The 21,015-nt window shown below is 54.0% G+C and overlaps 2 protein-coding genes and 1 long non-coding RNA gene across 3 annotated transcripts; all 3 read right to left on the reverse strand.

Annotated features, from left to right (window-relative positions):
- Positions 1–68: 68 nt before the first annotated feature.
- On the reverse strand, positions 69–12,706 carry LOC137456789 (obscurin-like). The gene is made up of 7 exons (XM_068168411.1): positions 12,653–12,706; positions 8,336–8,497; positions 7,613–7,882; positions 6,391–6,657; positions 3,798–4,067; positions 2,357–2,623; positions 69–777 (listed from the first exon to the last, which is right to left on the reverse strand). Exons 2-7 carry the CDS (start codon positions 8,346–8,348, stop codon positions 440–442), a joined length of 1,425 nt encoding a protein of 474 aa, XP_068024512.1. The 5' UTR covers positions 8,349–8,497; positions 12,653–12,706; the 3' UTR covers positions 69–439.
- Positions 12,707–13,302: 596 nt separating this feature from the next.
- Positions 13,303–15,295, reverse strand: LOC137456790 (obscurin-like). Its single transcript, XM_068168413.1, has 3 exons — positions 15,031–15,295; positions 14,170–14,445; positions 13,303–13,540 (listed from the first exon to the last, which is right to left on the reverse strand). Exons 1-3 carry the CDS (start codon positions 15,293–15,295, stop codon positions 13,422–13,424), a joined length of 660 nt encoding a protein of 219 aa, XP_068024514.1. The 3' UTR covers positions 13,303–13,421.
- Positions 15,296–16,533: 1,238 nt separating this feature from the next.
- On the reverse strand, positions 16,534–20,780 carry LOC137456793 (uncharacterized). The gene is made up of 3 exons (XR_010991106.1): positions 20,668–20,780; positions 17,295–17,550; positions 16,534–16,728 (listed from the first exon to the last, which is right to left on the reverse strand). It is a non-coding gene; the product is annotated as an uncharacterized lncRNA (long non-coding RNA).
- Positions 20,781–21,015: the final 235 nt, after the last annotated feature.

The following is a 21,015-nucleotide window of genomic DNA, read 5'->3' on the forward strand; positions in this document are numbered from 1 at the left end:
CCAGAGCCAGAAATCAGTGATCTCTGCTTCTATGGAATCACAGACTCAGTTTGCTTGGAAGAGACCTTTACAATCCTGGAGCCCAGCTGTTAAGCCAGCACTGCCAGATCACCACTAAACCATGCCCCTCAGCACCACATCTTTGTCTGTAAGTCCCTCCAGGGAAGCAGATTCCACCACTGCCCTGGGCAGCCTGTTCCAGGCCTTGGCAACCCTTTGGGGGAGGAAATGTTTCCTAGTGTCCAGCCTAAAGCTCCCTGGTACAAGCAGAGGCCATTTCCTCCTGTCCTATTGCTTGTTCTCGGCGAGACCGAGCCCCAGCTCACTCCAATTTCCCTTCAGAGAGCCAGAAGGCATCCCTGCAGTCTTCTCTGCCCCAGGCTAAACAACTCCAGTTCCCTCAGCTGCTCCTCAGACTTGTGCTCCAGACCCTTCACCACTATGGAAGGCATCTGCCTCTGCACACAGTGGCTTCTGCTGGAGAGATGAGAGGCACAATCTCATGCACACCTTGCACCACAAGCTTGGCTCTGGACTGGGCATCACCAATGGCACAGGGGGAAGTGTCACTGTCACTTTTCTCCAGGTCATTGATGGCCAGCTGCAGCATTTGTCCTTTCTCTGTGATCTCAGACTGCTTGGTAGCCCTGAGCTCAGCAGTGCCTTCCCTCCAGACCACAGAGGATGCAGCTCTCTGGCTCTGGCCAATCAAAACTGCAGTTCCCCTTTCAGCAGCTCTCAGGGCTGAGAGTTCCTGGACAGCATAATTAGGTTGTTCTGGAAGGGAGAAACCAAGAAAGAAAGACAGAAAGAAAGAGCTCTGTTAACTACCCAAGTGCTGAGCACAGAGTGCTCTGGGATCTCCTCTGCCCTCCCTTGGAGAATTACAGCATATAGAATCCTTTAGCTTGAAAAAGGTCCTTGAGATCACCACATCTAACTCTTCCAGCCTACCCCTGCCAAGCCCACCACTACCCTGTGTGCCTTAGCACCACCTCTAGATGGCTTTTCAATCCCTCCAGGGAGGGTGAAACCACCACTGCCCTGGACAGTCTGTTCCAGAGCTTGATAATCTTTTGGGTGAAGAAACTATTCCCAATAGCCAACCTAAACCCCCCCTGATACAACCTGAGGCTGTTTGCTCTCATCCTAGCAGATGAAGAACCAATCTTAGAGGATCACCAGCTTCAACTCCAGCTCCCTCAGCCTCTCCTCATGGGGCTTGAGGGGTCTGGAGCACAGCCTTAGGAGGAGAGGCTGAGGGAGCTGGGGTTGCTTAGCCTGGAGGAAAGGAGGCTCAGGGGAGACCTCATTGCTGTCTACAACTCCCTGAAGGGAGGTTGTAGCCAGGAGGGGGTTGGTCTCTTCTCCCAGGCACCCAGCACCAGAACAAGAGGACACAGTCTCAAGCTGTGCCAGGGAAGGTTTAGGCTGGAGGTGAGGAGAAAGTTCTTCACTGAGAGAGTTGTTGGCCACTGGAATGTGCTGCCCAGGGAGGTGGTAGAGTCCCCATCCCTGGAGGTGTTTAGGAAGAGCCTGGATGAGGCCCTTGGTGCCATGGTTGTAGTTGATGAGATGGTGCTGGGTGCTAGGTTGGACTGGATGATCTCAAAGGTCTCTCCTCTCCTCTCCTCTCCTCTCCTCTCCTCTCCTCTCCTCTCCTCTCCTCTCCTCTCCTCTCCTCTCCTCTCCTCTCCTCTCCTCTCCTCTCCTCGAGTCTCCTCTCCTCTCCTCGAGTCTCCTCTCCTCTCCTCGAGTCTCCTCTCCTCGAGTCTCCTCTCCTCTCCTCGAGTCTCCTCTCCTCTCCTCGAGTCTCCTCTCCTCGAGTCTCCTCTCCTCGAGTCTCCTCTCCTCTCCTCTCCTCTCCTCGAGTCTCCTCTCCTCTCCTCGAGTCTCCTCTCCTCTCCTCGAGTCTCCTCTCCTCTCCTCGAGTCTCCTCTCCTCTCCTCGAGTCTCCTCTCCTCTCCTCTCCTCTCCTCTCCTCTCCTCTCCTCTCCTCTCCTCTGTCACAAAGCAGAGGAGGCAGAGTGTTTCCAGCATGTTTGTCACTGCACAGGTGTGGCTGAGGTCTCCTCTTGCAGCCCCCAGGCAGTTCTGATCACCCATGCTCAAGGCAGACTCATTCACACTGCCAGGTTTGATGGGCTTGTGAAGCAGCACAAGAGCTACTTCAGTGCCTTGGAGGTGCTGAAGTTGCTCACAGCTTTGGTGTTTGTTTGAATATTTAATCCATGACAGGTTGTGACAACTGAAAACTGCTCCTGGTGAGGGAGCTGGGAGGGAAGAGCATCTCCCACAGGCTGCAGACCTTTAGCCCAGCTTCTGTACACCCTGGCCCCTGCATGCTTCCACTGACCTTGCACTGTGATCCCGGCTTTTGCTTTAGAGGCCTCTGTCTCACAGGGGTATTCCCCCCTGGCCTTGGCTGTGGGCTCATGGATGATCAGAGTGGCTCCTGTGCCCTCTTGGTGCCAGTCACACTTCTGGCTTTTCCGGATGGCTTTGCCGTCCTTGTACCACCTGATGGCGGCATCAGGCTCTGACAGTTCCCAGCTCAGGCTGATGTCCTGTCCTGCTGCTGCTCTTCTGTCCTCCAGCTGCTTTACAGCCTCAGGAGGTTTTTCTGAAGAGGGGAACAGAACAGAACAAAACATGAGGGTGGTGAGAGCCTGGCACAGGTTGCCAGGGAGGTGATGGAAGCCTCATCCCTGGAGGTTGTGAGGGCCAGGCTGGCGGTGGTGCTGAGCAACCTGCTGTAGTGTGAGGTGTCCCTGGCCATGGCAGGGGGGTTGGGACTGGATGGGCCTTGAGGTCCCTAAACAATTCTATGATTCTAACAAACCAAATCAAAACCAAACCAAATTAAAGCCAATCCACATCAAACCAAACCAAACCCAAATCAAAACAATACAAAACCAAACCAAGCATAAAGAAACCCAAACCAAACCCAAACCAAGCCAAACCCAACCCAAACCAAACCCACAACACCCCACCAAGCCAAACCAACCAACCACACCCCAAGGGCACTTTGAATACAACTCATGACCAATATATTATCAAGGGTTTCACAACTCAGATGCCCAGCAAGGTTTCACACTCCCCAGTGAATGACTGACATCAGGCTAGGGAAAGGGGGAGAAAAGCAGATCTTCAGGGCCCAGGAATGGCAGCTCTGGAGTTTCAGTGGCTGTTAAGGATTCTGATAAGCCAGATCTAAGGAAGAAATTAGAGTAGATAGAAGAGAGAAATGTTTGACACTGAGGGTGATGACCTGGCCCAGGTCACCTAGTGAGGTTGTACAAGTCCCATGCTTGGAACCACTCCAGGTCAGGTTGGACAGGGCTCTGAGCAGCCTGATCTAGTTGCAGATGTTCCTGCTGCCTGCAGGGGGACTGGACTGGATGACCTTTGAAGGTCCCTTCCATCCTAAACCATTCTGTGGTCCTACAATTGCTTACAGGAGCTGAGGACTTGTCCTGAGGGCATCCATTTCAAGGGATGTCATCGTGTCTGCTGCCTGCACAGAGAGCCTTGGCTGATTCTCTCACATGCAGACAGTGTGAGCAGCAATTGTCTGTCCAATGAGACAGCTCAGTGGGTTCTGCCCTTCTCAAACACCTCTAAAACATTTCAGCATTTCCCTTGTTTCCAAGGCCAAAGCTCAGTGCCTTGAGGCTGGCAACGAAGGCTGCTCTTCATTTGGATCACCACTAAAGTTTGCCTTCATGGGTAACTGACAGAACCTCCTGGAAAGACAGCCAAGGATGCAAACCCCAGAGCCTTTCTCATCTCCTTACCTTTCACACCCAGAGAAGCCTTGGAGGTCAGAGCAGGGGCAGTGAGGATGACTTCCCCAGCATCCCCAGGAGCCACGGCCCCGACGGGAAGTGTGCACTGCTGCCGCGCGGCGGAGGCTTCAGATCGCCCTCCGCTTTCCACTTGGCTCCCAGGCAGTGTCCAGCTGAAGTCAGCAATGCTTTCATGGGACACAAGACACTCAAAAGTGCAATCTGCTCCCTCCTGGATTCCTGTGTTCTTCAAGCCTTTGGTGATGCCAATGTTCAGCCCTGGAGGACAAAAAGTGGCTTGGTACAATGACATGGGCAGGGGTGTGGACATTGTTAGCTCATCAGACTGCTTTGTCCACTCAGCTGGGAAGACACCACTGCATTCATTCCAGGTGTGTTTGACATGGGAAGGGTTTCTCAGCCATTATCCACTCAGAGTCACCACAGAGCTACAGAGAAGGGCATTGCGGTGGAAGGACTGCGGGAAGAACTGAGTGGAGAGAAGTCAAGACTCACTGAGCTAGAGGGGAGAAAAGTTGTCAGGTAGGAGGCCTCTGGGATGTTGTCTGAGGTATTTCTCTGTGCAGCTAGGAGAAATGGGATGTTTGTTCACTTGTTACCATCCTACCCCCACCTAATATTCATGGAACCATCATGGAATGGCTGCAGTTGGAAGGGACACCTCCTACTAGCCCGGCTTGCCCAGAGCCTCATCCAGCCTGCTCCTAAACACTTGCAGGGATGGGGCAGCCACAGCTTCTCTGGACAGCCTGTTGCAGTGTCTCACCACCCTCAACAATAAGGAACTTCTGCCTAATGTCTGATGGAGCTGCTTCCTGATGCTCAAATCAGAGACATTCAAACTGTGTCTCACACATGTGAGTGTGAAACCATCAACAATGCTGCAGCTGTCCTTCAAGAGGAACTGGGCTTTGCTCAGACACCACCTTGTGATGGGAGGCTTTAGGAGGAACAGCTGTGAGACCAAGTGACCAAGGGCACCAAGAATTACAGCACTCTTTGGATGGCCATCACCCACAGTACTTCCCCTGGACGCTGACCTTTGGCTTGGCAACATCAGTGCCAGTGTCACAGGTGTGTAAGCCTGCATCTGTCTTTTCTAGGTCATGGCTAAGGAGGCACAGGGGCTCCCACTCTGTGTCTGCTCCTACTTGCTACCAGAAGTGATCTTCTCACCATCCTTTCTCCAAGCAGGTTTGACCTTCTCTTTGGAGACTTCACACTGCAGGTACATCACACCACACTCCTCCCCAAAGCCATCAGCCAAGGCCTTCATGAAGGCAGCAGGCTCCTCTGAAGGCTAGCAGCCAAACCAGAGCACAACCAGGATATGTCAGCTGAGGCACTTTCAGCTGCTGCCCACTATTGAAAGAGAGCTGCAGGAAACCCTTGCAATGCTGCTGATGCCAATGCAGACCCCAAAGCAGTCCCACACCTCCTGACTGCAATGAGTGTTAGGGAAAGCAGAACCTGTTCCTGGGTGGGTGAAAGGAAGGAGAGAAGCATTGCCATGGATAAGGAATGAGAGCCAGTGCTACAGCAGCAGTCTCTCTATGACTCTGCAGCTGTGAGGTTGCAAGGACATATTGCTCTCTGTGTTGGGGCATCTGTCAGGCAAAGGAGATCTCCTCACAGGGAACAGGGCTTGGAGCAGGCATGGAGTGAAGGCCAGAGGGACAGCTTCACACTTCTCTGGAGCAGCTACTCAACAAGCTAGGCTAGATTTAAGGAAGCCCTTGGCTGCATCATCAGGAGCAGAAATGTTCTTCAGGAATCTCCATCTCTGGAGCCATGTGGCATACTAAGGACAGCAGCAAACTGCTTTCTCTATGCTGAGTCAGACCAGCTCCAGACCTGCTGTACTGAGGATGTGCCCTACCTTTAAAGGCTCCTTCAAACCCCATAGTATTCTATGATTCTATGGCTCATAACACAGTCAGTTCAGGGAGCTGGAGAGGGCAAGAAGGTCTCCCCTGAGCCTCCTCTTCTGCAGGCTAAGCAACCCCAGCTCCCTCAGCCTCTCCTCACAGGGCTGTGCCCCAGACCCCTCCCCAGCTTTGTTGCCCTTCTCTGGACACCTTCCAGCACCTCAACCTCTTTCCTAACCTGAGGGGCCCAGAACTGGACACAGGACTCAAGGTGTGGCCTAACCAGTGCTGAGCACAGGGCACAATGACCTCCCTGCTCCTGCTGGCCACACTCTTCCTGATGCAGGCCAGGATGCCCTTGGCCTTCTTGGCCCCCTGGGTGCACTGCTGGCTCATGTTCAGCTGCTGTCCACCAGTACCCCCAGGTCCCTTTCTGCCTGGCTGCTCTCAGCCACTCTGACCCCAGCCTGCAGCACTGCCTGGGGTTGCTATGGCCAATGTGTAGCCCCTGGCACTTGGATGTGTTCAATCTCCTGCCCTTGCACTCTGCCCATCTGTCCAGCCTGTCCAGGTCCCTCTGCAGAGCTCTCCTACCCTCTAACAGATCAACACCTGCCCCAGCTTGGTGTCATCTGCAGATGTACTGATGATGGACTCAATGCCCTCACCCAGATCATCACCAGGCCAACCTCCCTGCTGCACACCATCTGTACCTTCAACAGGCAGTGTGGCTTCAGTCTCCGCGTTTCCAGCCCTGCCCTTGGACACACCAGCATCTTCAGGCTTCACCTTCAAAACCCTGAGCTCTGCTGAATGCTGCTCCTGCTTGATTTTGGACTTCTCAGAGGGCTCAGTGGCTGTGTGCTCCTTGAACCACTTCACACTCTTGGGAGAAGGCCTGAAGTCACAGGCCAAGATGAGCGAATGGTGCTCCAGAGCTCTCTTGTCCTCCAGCTTCCTGGTGATCTGTATGTGGGAATCTGCAAAGCAGGGGTAGGGAAGGAGAAAGGGGGAATGGGCAGAAGAGGAAAGTTTCTGATCTGTATTTCATGCCAGTTTATTTCCTGTATGTCATTCCCAGCTGCTTGGTGAACTGCTCAGATGATGCTGCGGGTTTCTGTTACAGACCTGATTGGCTTTGAAGCAAACCCAACCTGAGGATCTTTAGGGAATGCAAGGTTTCTGTAAGGCAACACTTTACATTGCAGATGCAGGGATCAATACTTACTGAATTGCTTGCTGATTAGAGTTGCCATTCAAGTATGAGCAAAGGAAAGTCAAAACAAGGACTTTAGAATGGGATTGGAGATATTTACCATGGTGACAGCAGAAGACATCAAGCCTGGAAGCTTGGTCCCAGATCAAGTCAATGACCAAGCAGATTCATTACATGAGCTGGCAAACTTGTCTAGCTCAGGAATGGGACAAAATAATCTCTCCTGGCAAATTTCTTTGGTTTTGTCCTCTGTGGTAAAGTCAAGAAGGAAAAAACAACCAACCCAAAGCCTAGCCTTGGCTCCATTTGAATACCAGGCACTCCAAACTCATGGAGTCAAATCCTTTCCTAAGGCATGGATGTCTCATCTATAGAATCACAGAATCATTAAGCTTGGAAAAGACCTCAAAGATTAACAGGTACAACCATGAGCCCAACCCCACCATGCCCACTCAACTGTGTCCTGAAGTGCCATGTCTGCACATCTCTTCAATGCCTCCAAGGATGGGGACTCCACCACTGCCCTGGGCAGCCTGTCCCAGCGTTCCAACCAACAACTGGGAGCTGGGAATTGACCAGATCTTCCACATGCACCTACACTGCCAGGAGCCCAGAGCGTGGAAGCTGCACACTAGACAGTGCTGTCTGAAACAAATGACTGCCCAGGCCCTGTGAGAGGGAGGATCTCTCCATGGTGCAGCCAAGCCAGGACACCTTACCTCTGACAAGTAGGTTTGCTGTGGCTTTGGACTTGCCAGTGGGGAGCTGCACGGTGCCTGTCACGCTGGCACTGGTTTGCAGGACGGTCAGCCTGGGGCTGGTGCCTTCTTGCTGCATGATAATGTTTCTGCCAGCCTGCAAGGCTTCTCCACACAGCAGCCATCTGGGAGGTTTCACAGATGGAGTGGAGGTCTCCCATTCCAAGGTGGCCTCTTCAGGCTCGGTCACATCCTCGTCACACAACTCCTTTACCATGCTAATGGATTGCTCTGGATCCAGGGGGGAAGAGGAGAGCAGGGATTTAGGAATCCCTCAGTAGCATTCTGCACACTTCTGCAATCTTTACTGAACTTAGTGGCTCAAAAAGCCTTCAAACATTCCTTTGTTTGTGCATCACAATAACCTCAGCTCCTCCAGGGACTGATTGAATGTGGTCCCCACCATCTGGGAAGGACTTGAAAGAGAAGGATCCCACCCATTATCAGAAGATACAAATTCCTCCCCACTGCTGGTGGCATGGGATGGGCTCACACCACCAAATCTGCCTTAAGTTCTCACCACCTTCCTGTCCCTGCCCAGCTGCACCCCCAAAACAATAGGCTAACTCTCCTGAACCTTCCTCCTTGGATTGGGAAGGTCAGAGCCTTCTTCTCAGTCCTTCTTCTCAGCACTTACTCCACCCCACCCCCATGCAGGAACAAGATTCCCCTTTGTCCTCCTACCCTCCTGAGGCATCCTGATGTTGGCAGCAGCCTTCAGCTTGTTGTCAGTTTTGGACCATTGGGGCTGGGCCTCACCATGTGAAATGTCCCAGACAAAAGATCCACTCTCCTATTCATTCACTTCCACATCTTCCAGGGCTTTAACAATCCTGATCTCTGGGGCTGTGAAAGGAGAGAGAGGAAGATTTCCCTGAGCTTCATCATGCCTGGCTCTGCTGTGATCACCTTCTGCATGCTTGCAGACAGAGCACATGGAGTGTGTGTTATTCCAGACCAACATCCCCTCCTGGCCACTTTCCTTCTTCAGCACAGGAATCACATTCCCTGCTTGACCCTAGAGGCACAGTACCAGCTCCAGCAGAGGATTTTATGGCTGCTAGAACTTTACACAGGCTTCAAAAGAAGTTAACCACATTAAGGAGTGAAAATCTGCCAAGGATTCCTAAACACAAGCCTCCCATCTCCTGCATCCTAATCACTGAGCAACCTGATCCAGCTGCAGATGTCTCTGTGCACTGCCAGGGGGTTGGACTAGAGGATCTTTAAAGGTCTCTTGCAAGCCAAAGGATGCTATTCTACAGGAAAGCTGGAGAAGGGATCTGGAGAAGGGACTGCAGTGACAGGACAAGGAGCATTGATTTCCACCCAGAGCAGGGCAGATTGAGATTGGACATCAGGAAGAAGTCCTTTAGTGAGTGTGGTGAGACACTGGAACAGATTGCCTGGAGACACTGTAGATGCCTCATCCCTGGAAGTATTGAAGACCAGGCTGGATGGGGCTTTGAGCAAGCCAGTGTAGTGGGAGCTGTCCTGGCAGGGGGGTTGGAACTGGATGAGCTTTAAGCTCCCTTCCAAGCCAAACCATTCTATGATTCTATGAAACCTGTCCCATTCACATCCTTCTCTGCAAGCTTACAGCCTTGGCTGTGTGTCTGGACCACAGCAGCCACAGGGACATCTGCCACATGCTTTGCCCCAGCTGTAGCTTTGCTTCAGAGTCTCTTGCACTCAGCATATTCCTCTTTAACTCTGCACCTTTGCACTGACTCATCAGAACCAATTCACCATTTTGTGCTCCTGCAGCCCTTGCCTTTTGGAAGGGATTTCACCTTGACTCATCCTCAGGAGCAGGGCTCAGATGTAAAGCAGCCTGCATGCAAAGGGCATCTCATCCCAGTGACAAAGTCAGGGAGGAAGGAGGAGTTCAACAGAGCAGTGGAACAGAACAAGTGTGTGTGAAGTTCTTGCTAAACCTAAGTGGCCACATGAGGACAGCATCTAGTAAGGAACAGGACACTGCCAGTTTGTCTTTTCAGAGCACAGACTCATAGACTGCTCTGAGTTGGAAGGAACCTTAACATCATTTTCGCCCAACCCCTCTGCCATGGGCAGAGACATTTTCCCCTAGATGAGGTTGTTCCAAACTCCATCTCACCTGACCTTGAACACTCCAAGGCAGGGGGCACCCATAACCTCTCTTAGGAAACTCTTCCTGTGCCTTACCCTCTTCAGAGTGAGCCTAAGAGCTAATCTAAATCTACCTTCTGGCAGCTTCAAATCCTTATTCCTCATCCCATCATGACATTGCCCTGATGGAGGTCCCTCCCCATCTTTCCTGAGGGCCCCTTGAAGTACTGGAAGCCTACTCTGAGGTCCCTCTGGAGTTTATCTTCTCCAGGCAGAACAACCCCAACTTCCTCAGGCCCTCCTCACAGGGGCAGTGCTTCAGCTCTCCAATTTTCACCTCCCTTCAGATGCAGCTCTGGGAAAAAAACATCTGCCAGGGCAGAGCAGACCATTTATTTTTATTTAGAATAACCCATATTTATTTAGAAGAAACCAAACCAGGTTGGAAGAGACCTTCAAGATCATTGTGTCCAACCCATCAACCAATCCAACCCACCCAAACAGCTAACCCATGGCACCAAGCACCCCAGCAAGTCTCCTCCTGAACACCTCCAGGGATGGGGACTCCACCACCTCCTTGGGCAGCCCATTCCAATGGGCAATCACTCTCTCTGTGTAGAACTTCTTCCTAACATCCAACCTGAACCTCCCCTGGCACAGCTTGAGACTGTGTCCTCTTGTTCTGGTGCTGGCTGCCTGGGAGAAGAGACCAACCCCGTCTGGCTACAACCTCCCTTCAGGGAGTTGGAGAGAGCAATAAGGTCACCCCTGAGCCTCCTCTCCTCCAGGCTAAGCAACCCCAGCTCCCTCAGCCTCTCCTCACAGGGCTGTGTTCCAAACCCCTCCCCAGCTTTGTTGCTCTTCTCTGGACTCATTCCAGCAGCTCAACCTCCTTCCTAACCTGAGGGGCCCAGAACTGGACACAGGACTCGAGGTGTGGCCTAACCAGTGCTGAGCACAGGGCACAATGACTTCCCTGCTCCTGCTGGCCACACTCTTCCTGATGCAGGCCAGGATGCCCTTGGCCTTCTTGGCCCCCTGGGTGCACTGCAGGCTCATGTTCAGCCTTCCATCAACCAGTACCCCCAGTTCCCTCTCTGCCTGGCTGCTCTCAGCCACTCTGACCCCAGCCTGCAGCACTGCATGGGGTTGCTGTGGCCAATGTGCAGCCCCTGGCACTTGGATGCGTTCAATCTCCTGCCCTTGGACTCTGCCCATCTGTCCAGCCTGTCCAGGTCCCTCTGCAGAGCCCTTCTGTCCTCTAACAGCTCAACTCCTGCCCCCAGCTTGGTGTTGTCTGCAAACTTACTGCTGATGGACTCAAGATCCTCATCCAGATCATCAATGAAGATGTTAAAGAGCACAGTGCCCAGCACTGATCCTTGGGGCACACCACTGGTGCCTGGCTGCCAGCTGGCTGTGGCACCATTCACCACCACTCTCTGGGCTCAGCCTCCAGCCAGTTCCTAACCCAGCTCAGAGAGCTGCTGTCCAAGCCATGGGCTGACAGCTTGGCCAGCAGTTTGCTATGGGGGACAGTGTCAAAGGCCTTGCTGAGGTCCAGGTAGACTACATCAACAGGCCTCCCCACATCCACCAGGCAGTCACCTGATCATAGAAGGAGATCAGGTTGGTCAGGCAGGACCTGCCCTTCCTGAATCCATGCTGGCTGGGCCTGATCCCTTGGCCATGCTGTCAGTGCTGTGTGATTGCACTCAGGGTGACCTGTTCCATGATCTTGCCTGGCACTGAGGTCAGGCTGACAGGCCTGTAATTCCCTGGCTCATCCAACCAGCCCTTCTTGTGGATGGGCACCATGTTGGCCAGCTTCCAGTCCTCTGGGACCCCTCCAGTGAGCCAGGACTGCTGAAAAATGATGGAGAGTGGCTTGGCCAGCTCCTCTGCCAGCTCTCTCAGCACCCTAGGATGGATCCCATCCTGTCCCATGGACTTGTGGGGATCCAAGCTGCTGAGGAGAGTTCCAACCACCTCCTCATGGAACATAGGGAAACTGTGCAGCTCCCTGGCTCCTTCTGCCAGCTCTGCAGGCCAGCTGTCAGGAAGACGTTCTGTCCTTCTCGTAACAGCTCCTGCCCAGCTTTCCTCTAGGCCTGCCTGAAATGAATCTTCATGTTTCCCAGGTCTAAGTTTGGTTCATAAAGATGCAGGAAGAGAGACAAACAACTGGGGGGAGAGGAAATCCCATTTGACATTTGGGACACTTAATTCCAGCCTCAAATGCACTACAAGGTGGGTGTTGGTCTCTTCTCCCTAGGATCATAGAATCATATCAGCAACAAGGTTGGGAAAGACCTCAGAGATCATCAAGTCCAAGCTGTCACCCAAGGCCTCAGGACTAACTAAGCCATGGCACCAAGTGCCACGTCCCATCCCCTCTTGAACCCCTCCAGGGATGGGGACTCCACCACCTCCCTGGGCAGCACATCCCAATGGCCAACAACTCTCTCTGGGAAGAACTTTCTCCTCCCCTCCAGCCTAAACCTCCCCTGGCACAGCTTGAGTGACAGAAGGAGAGGAAATGGCCTCAAGGTGTACCAGGGGAGGTTTAGGTTGGCTATTAGGAAAGATTTCTTTACTGCAAGAGGGAGGGAGGGAGGGGAGCAGGGAGGGGGAAGGTGTTGGGAACCCCCTGGTTTTGTCCAGGGGGGTTCTGGTGTTGTTGATGAATTGTAACTGGATGTAACCATTGTGTATTCTGTACACAGCCATCGCATTCCATAGTTTAGATTGGAGCTTTGCTTGCCAATACAGCTTCCTTTGCTTTCCAGCTGAGCTGCTCTGGCAATGGTCAGTTGGGAAGGGCTGGGGGGGTCATTGCAACCCACCCCAGGTGCAACAACTGAGGACAAACCCAAAGCTCCCTCCACATTGCCACCAAAGGAGCCATACCTTTGGGGGTGATCCTGAGGCTGCTCTTGTCAACCCTGGGCTGGCAGGACTACTCTCCCTCATCCTCAGCCCGGATGCCTGTGATGCTCAGGCTCCTTCTGAGCCCCTCCTGGTGAATCTGGAAGCGTTTGCTGGCTCTGAGCTCCACACCGCTCCTGCGCCACACCACCTGCCCCTTGGCCTGGCTCACCTCCCAGCTCAGAGAGATGCTGCCTCCAATCTCAGCAGCAACAGCTTCCAGGCTCTGGGCAAACTTCACAGATGCAGGAGAAGAGAAAAGCTGTGGGGAAAGGAAAAGATCAAAAGCCTGTTCCAAGAAGCTGGTTCTGGGCAACTGTAGCAAATGAATCATCCTAAGAATCACAGAATCAGAGAACTGTCAGGGTTGGAAGGGACCTCAAGGCTCAGCCAGGGGCTGGCTTCCCTCAGGCAGCCAGCAAAAGGCTACACTTGGGCATTTGGGAGCAGGAGAACTTTGCTGGCCTCTGCTGGGGCAGCCACAGCAGCTGCACCACCAAGTCAGGCTTTGAGGCTGGAACAGTTTCAGAGTAGTGTCCTCCACCCTCCCAAGGCAGTAGAGCTTTGGGACACAACGTGCACTGCTCTCTCCCCACCTTGCACCTGCACTTGGAATGCCTGCTTGGCATTCTTTGTCTGGCAGCTGTAGGCAGCAGGCTCTGAGCTCTCAGCCAGGGTGCCTGGCAGGGTCCTGGGTGCCCCTCACTCTTAATCACCTATGTCTTGCTGCCCTTGATTTCTGTTCCATCCTTCAGCCACTGCGTGCAGCCGGTTCAGGCGTCACTGAGGTGCTCAGTGTGATGCTCTCATGTTCTGCAACAACAAGAGGCTCCTCCTGGACAGCTTTGTGCTCAAATTTAGCCTCTGCTTCTAGGACAGGCATTAAAAGAGGAAAAATTAACAATTTCCATCTCAAATCCTTAACACAAAGAAGGGCAACAAGGCTGGGGAGGGGTCTGGAGCACAGCCCTGGGAGGAGAGGCTGAGGGAGCTGGGGTTGTTTAGCCTGGAGAGGAGGAGACTCAGGGGAGACCTCATTGCTCTCTCCAACTCCCTGCAGGGAGGTTGTAGCCAGGTGGGGGTTGGTCTCTTCTCCCAGGCCCCCAGCACCAGAACAAGAGGACACAGTCTCAAGCTGTGCCAGGGGAGGGTTAGGCTGGAGGTTAGGAAGAAGTACTTCATAGAGAGAGAGATTGGAATGTGCTGCCCAGGGAGGTGGTGGAGTCCCCATCCCTGGAGGTGTTCAGGAAGAGCCTGGATGAGGCCCTTGGTGCCATGGTTGAGTTGATGAGATGGTGCTGGGTGCTAGGTTGGACTGGATGATCTCAAAGGTCTTTTCCAACCTGGTTCATTCCATTCCATTCCATTCCATTCCATTCCATTCCATTCCATTCCATTCCATTCCATTCCATTCCATTCCATTCTATTCTCCTAGGTAGGGAATCTCCATTGTTGTTTCCCTCTAAGCCACACAGAGAGCTGCTTCGGTGAGAGCTCACCGGTTGGTTCCAACTTGAAGGGCAGCTTCTGGCCTGCAGCCTCACAGATGGATTCTCCAGCATCTCTCCTCTCCAGCTGCTCCACCACCAGGCCCTGAGGCTTGCCCAGGGTTTCTAGTTTGAACTTTCTAGAGGCAATCAGCAGTTTGCCATCCTTGAAGCATTTCCCTTCAGTTGTGTCCTCTGCCACCTCCCAGCTGAGGCTGGCACTTTCTGTCAGGACAGCATTCACCTCCTGCTGGACCTTTTCCTGGGTGATGAAGGCAGGCTTGGGCTCTGAAGGGAGCAAACATTGATTGAGGGAGTGAATGAGCTCAGGCTTACACATTTCTGTGCAGGCACCTGGAAAAGATTTGGGCTGTCACCTGCCCAAACAGGTTGCCCTCACTGGGAAGAATCTACCCTTCTATGGATGCCAACTGCAGTGTGGGAACTAGGGAAGCAGGAGCCTGGGGATGGAGAAGAGCTCAAAGGTCTCTTCCAGCTTGGGTAATCCTATCCTATCCTATCCTATCCTATCCTATCCTATCCTATCCTATCCTATCCTATCCTATCCTATCCTATCCTATCCTATCCTATCCTATCCTATCCTATCCTATCCTGTCCTATCCTGTCCTATCCCCAAGAGGGTCCTTGACAGCAATCCTGTGGTGGGAAATCACCATGCAGAACCCTCCTTTAACTCAAACAGAATGAGCTCAGCCTTTGTGCCATACTAGAAACAACCATTCCACATCTGCAAGCCCAGACAAGGAGGTACAGAAGATCAGGTGAAGCCTACAGACTATTGCCACTGAGCCACTGTGCAACAGCTACTACAGTTCTTATCCTCTCCTGTAATTCAGACCAGATGTGTCTCACCTGGGACAGCAGCCTTGAAGGTCAGCTTCTGGCCAGCAGCCTCACAGCTGTACTCCCCAGCAGCTTTCTTCTCCAGCTGACTCACCACCAGCCCACCAGATTTGCCCTCTGACTCCACCTTGAACTTCTTGCTGGCAGTGATCAGCTTCCCTTCCTTGGACCATTTCACCTCGGGCTTCTCCTGGGCCACCTCCCAGCTCAGGGGGGCATTTTGTGTCAGTGCAGCTTTCACCTCCTTCTGTACCTTCTCCTTGTTGGGAAACATCTCTTCTGTCTCTGGAAGCAAACCACAGCACTCATGCTTGAGGGTGTTTGCAGTTGTCTTCTCCAGTTCTTAACCAAGTCTCTCCTATTGCACTGTGCTTGCCCTTGCCAGGTGGCATCATGAGCAGAGGGCTGCAGCACCTCTCCTGTGAGGACAGGCTGAGGGAGTTGGGGCTGTTCAGGCTGCAGAGGAGAAGGCTCCCAGCAGACCTAATTGTGGCCTTCCAGGATCTGCAGGGGGCTACAGGAAAGCTGGGGAGGGACTTCTGAGGGTGTCAGGGAGGGATAGGACTGGGGGGGATGGAACACAACTAGAAATGGGGAGATTCAGCTTGGCTGTTAGGAAGAAGCTCTTCCCCAGGAGGGTGCTGAGAGCCTGGCACAGGCTGCCCAGGGAGGGGGTGGAAGCCTCATCCCTGGAGGTTTTGAAGGCCAGGCTGGAGGTGGCTGTGAGCAACCTGCTGTGGTGTGAGGTGTCCCTGCCCATGGCAGGGGGTTGGAACTGGCTGAGCCTTGAGGTCCCTTCCAGCCCTGACAATTCTCTGACTCTATGATCATGGTAGCCCACTCAAGACAAGAAAACTCTTTCCCCTCCATCTGGCTGACAGTGCAGAAGTGCATGGGAACTCTGGGATAAAGGGTAAAAAAGTCATCATTGGAGCACAGATTTGGACCTGGCTCTTAGAGCATCACCAGGCACTCCCTGAACCCTCCTCCCTCTTGTTCCCAAGCTTCCAGTCAATGAAGCTTCAGTCTTCAGTCAGTCTCCCTCTCCAGGAACTGTTCCCCTTCTTTGATTAGGATCACTGCAGTTCAGCTCTTCTCCATCTCATCAGAGCTCTCTCAGCACCTCCTCCTTGCCTTGTCTCTATCCTTGCACCTCTGCTATGGCCTCACACTATGATTCTGCAGGAGCTTCTCTGCAGGCACAGCAGGGAGCTGAGAGAGATGCACAACTGGCCAGCCTTGCCCTTCAATTGTGATGGTTCCATGGCAGCCAAAGTGCACCTTGAGAAGGTTGATAGGGCAGCTGCCAGAACTGAAGTCCTCCAGCTGAAATCCTTCCCCCCAGAGAGGCTGTGAGGTGATCCTCCAAACGTCAGACCCCACCCAAAAGGGAAGGTTTCTTTAGTTTGGGCCTTCCCAGCATTTTCTCACCTTTGACTTTGACTTGGAATGTTGTGCTGTCATCCTTTGTGTCACAGCTGTAGCTCCCTTGGGCTGCTCGTGTCACCTGCTTGCCCCTGAGCTTGTGCTGCGTCCCCTGGGAGCTGACTGCTGTCCTCTGGGCCTGCTTCACCTCCCTGTGATCCTTCTGCCACAGCACAGCTCCACTGGCGCCTGACACCTCCCACCCCAGCTCCAGGCTGTCAGAAGGACTGCCTGAGACCTCTGGAGGCGTTTTGGGCTTGTTGACAAAGTTAACAGCTTCATCTGGAAAGAGAAAGCAGCTCATGGCTTGGGCTCAGGGGGAGGGAAGGGGAGGGGAGGGGAGGGGAGGGAAGGGGAGGGGAGGGGAGGGGAGGGGAGGGGAGGGGAGGGGAGGGGAGGGGAGGGGAGGGGAGGGGAGGGGAGGGGAGGGGAGGGGAAGGGAGGGGAAGGGAAGGGAAAGGGAGGGGAAGGGAGGGGAGGGGAGGGGAGGGGAGGGGAGGGGAGGGGAGGGGAGGGGAGGGGAGACCAAGTTGGAAGAGACCTTTGAGATCATCCAGTCCAACCTAGCACCCAGCACCATCTGATCAACTCAACCATGGCACCAAGGGCCTCATCCAGGCTCTTCCTAAACACCTCCAGGGATGGGGACTCCACCACCTCCCTGGGCAGCACATCCCCAGGGCCAATCTCTCTGGCTGGGAAGAACTTCTTCCTAGCACCCAGCCTAACCCTCCCCTGGCACAGCTTGCAGACAGCAGTGGCAGCTGTGGCAATCAACTGTGGATGGCAGTCAGAACAGTCCTGAGTTTCTAACAGACTCTGCTCCAACCTTTGCATCCCAGACTCACCTGAGACTTTTCAATCACAAGGCAGAGTGTCATCTCCTATGTTGCACAGCTATGTTCCTTCATCTTCTTCTGTCACAGCTGCAGCCACAAGCTTCTGCAGCTTTCCTTTCTCTCCCACCGTGAATTCCTTGCTGGCTGTGATCTCTTTGCCATCTTTGTACCACTGAACCATGAGGCTGGCCTCAGAGGTCTCAGAAAGCAATTCAGCCTGCTTGCCAGTGCTGGCCCTGACAGCTCCTCCACTTTCCTCTTTGTGCTGAAACAGGACCCAGACACACAGTGGTGCTCAGGAATGGCCTGGCCAGCAGGAAATGCACGCCCTGAGCCCTAAGTAGGTGCATCTTCCCTCTGGCACAGGCTGGCCAGAGAGCTGGGGGATGCCCCAGCCCTAGCAACATTCCAGGCCAGGCTGGATGGGTCTTTGAGCAGCCTTGTCTAGCTGAGGCTACCCCTGCTCACCTCTAAAGGTTCCTTCCTACCCAACCCCTGCTGTGATTTGATGACCTACAGGAGGTATTCATTTATCCTAAGACCAAACACTCATGCTTCATTATGGATCTAATCCCTAGATGCTAATGCACAAGCAGACTAACTTCCAGCCTTGATAAACCATAGGCTAAGTACCAGGTCATCAGGAGGGAAGGGACTGCCATGAGGGCAAGAACACCCAAAGGAGGCAGCTATGAAACAGTACTGGTTCCAACCTAGCAACCACTGAGACAAAAGAGCCTTTAGCTGTTTCTCTGTGCAGCCTTCTGTCTGAACACCCTGCACCCAGCAGGCCAGCTGCTGTGCCTTGGGAAAATCTGTTCTTATGCCTCAGGGGATTGACAGAAACCAAAACCAAACCAAACCCAAGGGGGAAAAACCAAATCACAGTAATCAAAGCAAAGCCCAAAACTCCCTGCACAGCCTCTGGAGCACTCTCTGCCCATCCCTTGCTGACTCTGCTGGCTTAGAGTCCCTAAAGCAGAGCAGCCCAGACAGTCACACACCTTTCACTGCCAGCTGAGACCATTTGATCCCCTGCACAGGTGCACTCAGGAACTCCAGCAGCCTCTGCTGCAGGGTGGAGGATTTGCAGGCTATGCTTCTTCCCCCCACTTTGAAGCTCATATTTGTCACTGCCCTTGAGCTCTTTCCCATCCTTCATCCACCTCACAGCAACTTCTGTGTCTGAGAGCTCAGCCAGAAGTTTGGCTTCCCCCCTGCAGCCTGGCACAGACCTTCTCTCCATCTCTGCTCTTGTTGGCAAACCTCACTGCAGCACCTGGCAGGAGCAAAGGGTTTGTTATTGCAAGCTCTATCAAGATAGCCCTGAGATGAGTCTGCTGGAGAGGCTGGGATCTCTGACAAAGTATTAGGTCCTGTTCCTGCTCTCACACTCCTGGCAATAATGAGCTGCTTCTCTGCTTGGGATTTTTTGTCCCACTTTGGCCACACCAACGCCAGGCAGTGCTGCAGGCTGGGGTCAGAGTGGCTGAGAGCAGCAGGCAGAAAGAGGTCTGGGGCTGAACATGAGCCAGCAGTGCACCCAGGGGGCCAAGAAGGCCAAGGACATCCTGGCCTGCAGCAGGAAGAGTGTGGCCAGCAGGAGCAGGGAAGTCCTTGTGCCTGTGCTCAGCACTGCTCAGGCCACACCTCGAGTCCTGTGTCCAGTTCTGGGCCCCTCAGGTTAGGAAAGATGTTGAGGTGCTGGAAGGTGTCCAGAGAAGGGCAACAAAGCTGGGGAGGGGTCTGGGGCACAGCCCTGTGAGGAGAGGCTGAGGGAGCTGGGGTTGCTTAGCCTGCAGAAGAGGAGGCTCAGGGGAGACCTCATTGCTCTCTCCAACTCCCTCAAGGGAGGTTGTAGACAGGCAGAGGTTGGTCTCTTCTCCCAGGCAGCCAGCACCAGAACAAGAGGACACAGTCTCAAGCTGTGCCAGGGGAGGGTTAGGCTGGAGGTGAGGAAGAAGTTCTTCCCAGACAGAGAGATTGGCCCTTGGGATGTGCTGCCCAGGGAGGTGGTGGAGTCCCCATCCCTGGAGGGGTTCAAAAAAGGCTTGGATGTGGCACTTGAAGCCATGGTGCAGTTGTCAGGAGGTGTTAGGGATTAGGCTAGAGGTTGAGCTTGATCTCTGAGGTCTTTTCCTACTTCATTGACTCTCTGATGGTTTTGTGCTCACCAAGCTGCTCCCTGGGAACTCCAAGCAGGGCTCTGCCCTAGGTGCTGCCAGCAGACACTGAACTGCTAGTCAGCCTCCTCTGGCAGGCTGCTCCCCGTGAGCTCAGGGGCAGGGCCAGCAGCCTCCTGGCGCCTCACCCAGCTGGAGCCAGGCAGCTTCTTGCGCTCCAGGCCGCAGCCGGCGCCGGCAATGGGAGGCTCTGGCTTCGGGGGGACCAGGCTGCCCTCACTGAGGCTTCTGCTTTATTTGTCACCACAGGGGCAGCTGGGGCTTGGGGGTGGCTGTTGGGGAGCTGCACAGGGGAAAAGAAAGAACAGAGCAAGAGGTTTATGTTTGGCAGCAGCTCACAGGCTCCTCCCAGCCACACAGTTCTTGAATGCCTCCAGGGCTGGGGACTCCACCACCTGCCTGGGCAGCCTGTGCCAGGCTCTCAGCACCCTCCTGGGGAAGAACTGCTTCCTAACAGCCAAGCTGAACCTACCCAGTTCTAGCTTTGCTCCATCCCCCCCTGTCCTATCTCTCCCTGACACCCTCAACAGTCCCTCCCCAGCTTTCTTGTAGCCCCCTGCAGCTCCTGGAAGGCCACAATTAGGTCTGCTGGGAGCCTTCTCTTCTCCAGACTGAACAGCCCCAACTCCCTCAGCCCTCAGAGCAGAGGTGCTCCAGCCCTCTGCTCATCCTCCTGGCCCTTCCTGGCAGACATCAAAACCTTCTGCATTCTTTGGCCAACAAACTTACCAGGATGGTACTCAAACTGCAGCCCTGCCCCTGGAGCATAGAGTCGTGGAATCAATAAGCTTGGAAAAGACCTCAGAGATCATCAAGTCCAACCTGGCACCCAAGGCCTCAGGACTACTAAACCATGGCTTCAAGTGCCACATCCAATCCCTTTCTGAACCCCTCCAGGGCTGGGGACTCCACCACCTCCCTGGGCAGCACATCCCAGTGGCCAACAGCTCTCTCTGGGAAGAACTTTCTCCTCCCCTCCAGCCGAAACCTCCCCTGGCGCAGTACCTGCGTGCTGGGGGTGACACAGCACCCAAGGCCCAAGAGAAGTGCAGCTTGCTGCTCCCAGTGCCCTGGGTGGCAGTCTTGCTCTGCTCAGCCAGGAGGGCAATCTCAGCAGCATCTCCCATCTCCCACTCTCGGCTGGCCACGCTGTGCCGCTCGCCGCAGCGCGCGCTGGAGCTCCGGCCCCCGGCTCTCACCTCTGCCTTGCTCTGCAGCCAGGGCACTCCTGGCACTCGCTGTCCAGCTCCACCAGAGGATGGCTGTGTCCTTCACAGAGACTGCAGCCTCCTGGGGCAGCTTCTTAATGATGGTCCCTGGCAAGGAGAGACCAAGGGTGGTCAGCAAACAGAGCAGCAGAGGTTGAAGTCTCTGACAGCAAAGGACCTCCCAGCCTGCCCCAGGAGTAAGTAGCCAACAGCTCTCCTGGAGTCACAGAGAGGCTGGAAAAGACCTCTGAGCTCATGGAGTCCAGCCTATGGTCTGACACCACCACAGCAGCTAAACCATGCCACCCAGTGCCACATCCAAGCTTTGCTCCCAGCCCT

This window comes from Melanerpes formicivorus, unplaced genomic scaffold (genome assembly GCF_026170545.1).
Source record: "Melanerpes formicivorus ecotype bairdi unplaced genomic scaffold, bMelFor1.0.p_v2 SCAF_137, whole genome shotgun sequence".
NCBI classification, from domain to species: domain Eukaryota; kingdom Metazoa; phylum Chordata; class Aves; order Piciformes; family Picidae; genus Melanerpes; species Melanerpes formicivorus.